The 7,797-nt window shown below is 39.1% G+C and overlaps 1 protein-coding gene across 1 annotated transcript in view; it reads right to left on the bottom strand.

Annotated features, from left to right (window-relative positions):
• Positions 1–4,432: 4,432 nt before the first annotated feature.
• BASP1 (brain abundant membrane attached signal protein 1) overlaps positions 4,433–7,797 on the bottom strand; it is a 69,526-nt gene continuing 66,161 nt past the window's right edge. The window contains exon 2 of the mRNA XM_032789755.2: positions 4,433–6,057. Within this exon, the coding sequence (XP_032645646.1) occupies positions 5,310–6,047 (738 nt within the window). The 5' untranslated portion in view covers positions 6,048–6,057 and the 3' untranslated portion in view covers positions 4,433–5,309. The remainder of the gene's footprint in view (positions 6,058–7,797) is intronic.

Raw genomic sequence — 7,797 nt, 5'->3', positions numbered from 1 at the left:
GCAAACAACCCATTTTTCAGAGATCCACTTTGTGGATTGTATTCAAAACACTTAAATATTAAGAGCCTCCACCATTCTAATGCTATAGGATTTACAGCGTGGGCAGCACTTGTTCCAATTTTCAGTTAGTAAATATTTTTGAGAGGTCCATTTTTTGTCCAGATTTGGGATGGAGAAAATTTTTGAAATCTTAAATTCTCATGGGATGAGAAAACTGTTTCCTGACCAGCTCTAGCTGTGATTGTAAACCAGTTCTGTTTACCTTGATGGTCTCTGGTTCTACTACCCGCAAGGAACTGGAATGTGATCACCAACTCATTTCACTTTGGTCCCCAAGACACGTAACAGATGGTAAGTACATTTTGGTAACATTGGTGTGTTCACATTTTTTAACCTCTTAGCAGTATGCTGGGTTATTCCTGAATTTACACCAAACTTTCAGGTAAAACTGTGTATACATGACATTATGGGCCTGATAGGCCTCCCATGAAAGTAAATAGAAATAGTCCCATATTAACTTTAAATGGGAACTGGATTGGGCTCTAGATCTCCTCAAAGTCTCTGAGTAAATGATAGTAGCAAAGGCATGAGACTGTGCATGCTAGTGTGACTTTGCCAAGTGCCTCCCTGCCCCATAATCAACATAACCTACATTACAAAATGGCAGCACCACAGAGAGTTGCTGACAGTCCAGAAGAACTATTTTAAAATGATTTCAGGGTATAAAAATATAAATACACTTTTAAATCCTATCATTTTTTCATGTGAATGATAGCACATACTCCCCTCCCCACACCTTTGAAAAGAACCCAGTGCAATTCACTTATTTTCCAGATTGAGTCTATCACTTGTAACTTATAACAAAGTTAATTCTGTAATGGACAGATCCTGAAATACACCTTTTGTTTGCCAAAAAATTGGCACACCAGTTTGAAACACAGGAGCCATTGAAAATGCAGTTGTACAGAGTATGATGACAATTCCAAGACCTTACTATAGTGACAAATTTTGCAGTATGAACATTTCAGGGGGGTTATTTCAGAATTACCCATGGGTGACAGAGCAGAATTTGGCCCATACGTATTAAAATGCAGAGCAAGATCCAACTGGTAAACATTAAGCCATCTCAATATTTTGATGCTTTGCCAAATCTTTTGACATTTTCCCAACCCTTCTGTAAACATGACAACCCATTTTTAGGCTATGTAGGTTCTAGGTACAGCAAAGGTCTCATTGACACATGTTATGGTACGCCTCTAACGTACTGCAATATAGGATTTTAATTTTAAATGAAATCTGTCCTTGAGTGATCCCCAAAGTAATGTAGTGGTTTAGCTAAGAAGAATGTCACACTACCTGCAGAAGACACATCTGTAACTAGGGTGACCAGACAGCAAGTGTGAAAAATCAGACAAAGGGTGGGAGGTAATAGGTGCCTATATAAGACAAAGCCCCAAATTATGCCCCTATAAAATCGGGACATCTGGTCACCCTATCTGTAACCACAGGCATATCAATCTCTGTGCTTCAGGTCCTCAGAGGAAAATCAATTCCTTTTTCCCCACCTGATGTCTGCTCAATGTGTGTGCTCTTTGGGGCAGGGGCTGTCTCCTAATGCAAGAGTACATAATGGAGCCTAGATCTCTGTGGGGTGTCTAGGTGTTAGTATAATACATACAAGTCACCAAAAGTTTTGACTGCAGTGACAGAATCAATTTTGCAACCATATGTACAATAGCAAAAGAAGTGCCCAGCCATATCAGGTTAGTTAAAACACCTACTTGTGGCTGCATTTTCCTCCACCCCTCCCCATTTTTCAAGCACAAGCACATTTGCCTTCTTTGCACATGCCTCGTGATTAACTATCTGCAAAAGTAGCTCATACCCATTGTCATCTACAAGGTTAAGGAGGAAACAGCCATCTCCATATTGCAAAGTCTGTTGAATTTGTGGGTGAATTTACTGCAAAGTGTTGCTGAGTCTGTCCGATGTGACTACTGCTGTGGAGTGTTTGGGTTTACTTCATTTGTCTCCCATCACTAATGAAGCATTAATGTGAGGAATCATCTGAGTTCTTCTAATTGCTCTGTATCCCAGGGTAAATCAAAAGCTAAAGTATTTGTTCAGTCTGTAGGAAGTTGGGAGAAATTAAAATGCTTTTCTATACATTACATAGAAGGTGAAAGTATAGTGCTGGAGTATGACTGTTACCAACCATGAGGTGACACATGTTTGAAGAAGGAATATGCTTATTTGAATATCACCATAGTCAATAAGTTACATACCTATTCTCCTTCAGCATTCGTTCTCCCATTCAAAGGCAGCAGGGTCAGAGTGCAGATTTTGTCCCAATAAATCCAGGTTGATTCACATACTACATTAACAGAGATAACTAAGAGAATTCAAAGATTAAGGCCAGAATAGACCATTGTGATCATTCTGATCTGACCTTCTGATAAGACTTCTCTGAATTAATTCCTGTTTGAACTAAAATATAGCTTTGGGGCAGGAAAGAAGACAATCTTGACATAAAAATATCCAGTGATGAGGACTCTACCACAACCCTCAGTAAGTTGTTCCAGGAGTTAATTACTTTCACTGCTGAACAATGTGCACCTTATTTAGTGTCTGAATTTGGGTAGCATCAGCTTTCAGCCACTGGGTCTTTTTGTACCTTTGTCTGCTAGATTCAGTGCATTACCTCTTTCTATCTTGAATTAGTTGCAACCAAAGTAAGAAAAAATAGTTTGAGGTTCTGGTTTTACCTTCTCCATCTCCAGGACAGAAGAAACACTACATGACAAGATGTGTAGTCACATTGATTAATGCACTACTGGAAGATGCTTGGATATTATGGCGATGAGTGCTGGAGAGAATTTAAAAAATGTATCCATGTTGGTGCTATAGACTTTGCAGGGAACCCTAAAGATTGACAAGGAAAGGATGTGGCAGGTGTATTGACAGAACTTGGTGGACTAACTTGCACACTGGCTGCCTGAATTCTGCTATTCTTTAGGTACAGTCATTCAGTAGAAGACACATTTACTTTGAATTTTTAAAAAGTAATCAATAAGAGTTGTTTGAAGTTTTGGTACATGAAAAAGCAAATCTGATCTTGACACACTAGGAGTGAAATTCGCCAATGTGCACAAGGATGCATTGGTCTTGTGTTGGCCTTAAGTTCCGCTTAAGCCTCTGGAGCCAGATCAAAAGTCACTAGTCAATAAGACTAACTTCTGTTGACTCCAGTGGGCTTTGCGTCAGGCCCATGGTGCTTTGTTCCCTCTATGTGAATGAAATACATAAACCCTACAACATGTTCTGAATGCAATTTTAAGATACTTTTAATCACAAATGAACCCCTCCTTCCCCTGTGTAAACCCATCAAGAATAAACCCAAAGGAAGCATGTTGAGTTATGATTTCTGATATTTGGATTTTGTGTGTGTATTATCTATATTACCTTTAAAAACAGGTGCCTGTTTAACATATCCATTCATGCATTTGGTAGGTCTAAAAGTTACTCTGTTTTTGTTTACTACTGCCCTACTTCTCTCATTATCACTGAACAGCAGATTGAGTATGGTGAATGACAGACTATGATGCCTCTGAATAATATCCCAGAGCAGGAATCTTTCTAAACCTTGTTTTATGAACTTAGATTGCATATGGTAATCTTGAGCTGCATTAGACAGGGATACCTTGCCTTGCAGTTCAGACTGATTTTAAAAATGACATGACATGGAAAATTCTATTGAAAGAAAGATTTGATAAATTCTATTCACTTACACACCTATAGCCATATTTGAAGGAAGAAGCATTTGGCTTACTGTAAGTCATGAGCTAAAGATCATCTGCTTTATATCAGCATTGAGAAGTTAACCAAATGTAATAGTGAAAGAAGTATTTTAATGGGACTCCAACTAATCTAGGATTAAGCTCTATTGCATCATTTTAAAAGATGCATCTTTTGCAAAAAATAAAAATGCATTGTATCATTTTTTTTCTGATGGACTATTCATCTTGCACCAAGTAAAACTTAAACTCAACCAGGACACCTGTAGCTGTGTATAATAGCAAGTGAGGATATTCAAAAGCATTTATTTTTTATTAAAAATGGCATTGGCATATGACAGATCTTATATTCTGCTTATGCATAGGGTATAAAGTATTTCCTGTTCACTCACTATCTCTAAACTCTCATGGAGCTCTGTGCCACATGTGAGAGATTATCGCAAAATATCTCTAGAGTCAGATTCAAATATCCTTACTGATGCTGAGTAGCACTTTATACTGGAACTCATTGTGAATGTGGATAGCTGAATCCTGACCACAGTGATTTTGATTTGCCCTCAAATAATCATCCTTTTCCTCTGAAGATGTGGATTGTGGATGCCAGGCTGTCAGGGGTTAATATGAAGAATTAGTCTAAATAAACTATCAATCTTTACACCTTTATTTTTTTTAAATTATTTAACTTTTATTACTGTTGCACCATTTATACAATTACATATAATTTCAATGCATCCATTGTACATTTTATTTTTCATTTGTTTTCCAATGAGTGGTATATTGGTGTCTGTGACACAGAATGGAAGAGAAACTGGAACTGCAATGAACGCAGACTTTTTCATTTCCACTGACCAATAAACAGAACTACAGGTGCACCCAACCACAGACATGCATTAACTCGTCATGAGAAATCTAGGTAGGCTAAGTAGGATGAGAATGCTGTTTACTCCCAAAAATATTTGGAGAGGAAGAAGAATTGGAGGATTGGCATTGAGAAAAATGTGGACAGCTAAGTGGGTTTTGTCTGAAAGTTGGCATTCATCCACTGCATAAAAAATATATCAAAATAAGAAAGGCTGTAAATAAAAAAAAAAAGCACCCACAGAAAATACTGCTTTCATGAAGATCTGATTGCCTTGGCACAAGCCTAGCGGGCAGAATCAAAAGCATCACTCCCAAACCCCATTACAAAACGAAAAAAATATTTTGATACATTGGTGGAGTGCATTTACAGCAGTTCAGATACAAAAGATGTGCTGTACTTTCAGACATCCATATTTTTCATTATTATTTTTAAATCCTGGCAGAAAGTATATTAGATATTTCCCCACAAAAATACTATTTGGATTCTTCCCCCCTCCCTTGCTCCCTCCCAACTTGATGGGACATCCTTTTTTTTCCCCCTGGGCAATACATATTGTTATTTCAGATCTGAAACAAGTTAGTATAGCTGAAAAAATTAAAAAAAAAAAAAGACACAGGTTGTTTTAAGTGGTTAATTTCAACAGGCTGTCCAATTTAATCTTGCACTGCTATGATTTGATCCGAATTAGTCGCTGGAACTTCAGAAGATTTCGCTTCCTCTGGTGGGGCTGCAGGCGCTGAAGCCTTGGGAGTAGAACTAGGTGCTTCTGTTGCTGCCGGGGTCTCCTTGGAAGAAGGTGCAGCCTCGCTGCTGCTAGGTTTTGAGTCTGAAGCTGGGGCCACATCACTTTTAGTATCTTGCGCTGCAGCTGTTGTGGGAGCCTCAGTCTTTTTGGCTTCCCCTTCCTCTTTGCTCTTGTCATCTGCTTTACTAGTAGCTGTGACTTCTGAAGGCTGGGAAACTTTTGCATCATTGCTGGGCTCAGAAGTTTTAGGTGCTTCACTACTGGCAGCAGGAGCAGAGGCTGAAGTCTGTTCCTCTTGCTTAGGTGCCAGTTGTTCATTGTTCTTCTGTGGCTCCACTTTTGCGTCAACAATGGCCTCTGGCTTCTCTGGTTCAGATTTCTGGACTTCTTCCTGGCTCACGGCTTTTTCTTTTTCCCCTTCTTTGTCTTCTGTCTTATTGGCAGCAACTTGGGACTCTTTATCACCCTTCTCCTCCTTGTTGTTCTCCTTCACTTCTGCGGTCTCTGTGGTTTGCTGGGCATCCTCATTCTGTTTTGGAGTCTCCTCTTCCTCAGTAGCTGCTCCCTCAGCCTTCTTGTCCTTCTCTTTAGCTTTTTCATCATTCACATTGTACCCCTTCTTCTTCTTGCTAAGTTTGCCTCCCATGTTTGGAGTTCTGCAAAAAAAGAAAAAAGATGGTTAACAAAAACCTCCTCAAAACTAAATTCCTTACTACTTCTCACACCAGCAGCTGGAAAGTTTGGGTGCTGACTATTCCAGCAGAGCGTGCAGTAACTTGATCACTGATTAGCTACTGAACACAGTGATCCACTAGCATGCCAAACACCTATCAGGGCACTACCTGCCCTGCCCTAGAGGTCCTGCAATACTTGGGCCACCGGATCCTTAAATCATCACCCCATGAAGTCAAGAAGAATCAGCTGCTAGTGCTATTTACCCCTCCACTTTCCAATTTCTGTCAGGAGGAACTGAAAAGGGAGGAAGAGGAAGCATACAACTCTATCCTCTTGTGTCTCGGAAAGGTTTTCAAGGGGAATAAAAGAAGAAGAGCTCAGGAGTACCATTCAAGTTAGACAAATACTAAATCTGAATCCTTATAAAGCCCAGCTGCTATATCCATCTCTGGCTAGCACAAAAATCCACTATTACTCAGTCTCTAACAAAACTTGTTATGGATTTACTAGAATAACAGTAGTCACTGCTTCTCAGTGATTGAAATAAATCCATCACATACAAGCAACTTGACAGCACTGATCCATACTGAGGCTGCTTCGTGTAACAAAAAACACAAACAAGTAGTGCATGTTCAGTAGCCAGATTTCAAATGTTAATAACTCAGCTATTTATATTTTGATCCAGAGCTGAGACCACAGGCCAAGTTTTAGCCTAGAAAGATTTTTTTTTTTTTTACAGCCAACCTATAAACTGATTCAAACTGTTTTAGAATGAAAGTGCTGAGCCAATTAACAGTGACACTGAACGGATTTATGTTTTACCCAACATAAAAGACTGCATATACTTCACAACAATGTCCCATGACTTACATAGTTCAATTCCCACTAAGAAGGCAGCTTGCCCAGTGGGTGTGGATGCACAGAGGACAAAAATGTGCACACAAATTCAAGTTTGATTAAGTAGACATGCCCACCACATTCAAAATTAGAATGGAATCAAGAACCAGGAAGGACTTTGGAATAAGGACTGAGCTGGCTTATTGTGCAACTTATCCTGTTGTTCCTTCATACGGCAGCACATATGGTATGTAAGAATTTCCCACTGTTTTAATTCTGTCACATAAGGAACCTTATGAGCTGCAATACTTTGGCACAGCAGGTTGAGTTAAGAAACAGCAACGCTGACAACCTCAAATACAGCAAGGCTATTACCGCTTCTCTGATAACAGAGACAAACCGAATGTGGGGAATTTTTACATGCAGGGTTATATGTAGTACATAATGTAATATAACATTTTAAACAGGTTAAATAGATTATATCTCTTTCTTACAGCCTCTCACCAAAATTTTTAAATGTACTAGTGATTGGATCCCCAACCTGAGTCACCTTAAAGAGATCCAGCTTTCAGAACCCCCAAGTCCCTGCCCTCAATCAGGTCCCTTTAAAATATGCCTCAAGCTGGACATGCAAAAATGAAGGCACCCAGCATCACTCGTCATTTCTGAAAATCTTGGCTTCTGTCAATAGGTGTCTACATCTGTGTTTGTTGTGAGGATTTATATCTTCTTGGTAAGGAGAAAAGACTCAAGTCTTAGCTAACAAGATCTTTAATCCTGAACTGTACATTAAAACACAAATTTGGTCTGGTTAAAACAAAGGAGAGATTGAAAGGTGATGTCATTATTAATGGGTCCCAACTTGAAAATCTCCTCTCTGTCTG

The sequence above is a fragment of the Chelonoidis abingdonii genome, chromosome 2, assembly GCF_003597395.2.
Source record: "Chelonoidis abingdonii isolate Lonesome George chromosome 2, CheloAbing_2.0, whole genome shotgun sequence".
Lineage (NCBI taxonomy): Eukaryota > Metazoa > Chordata > Testudines > Testudinidae > Chelonoidis > Chelonoidis abingdonii.
The sequence above is the reverse complement of the archived record's forward strand: the minus strand, read 5'-3'. Positions and strand labels throughout refer to the sequence as shown.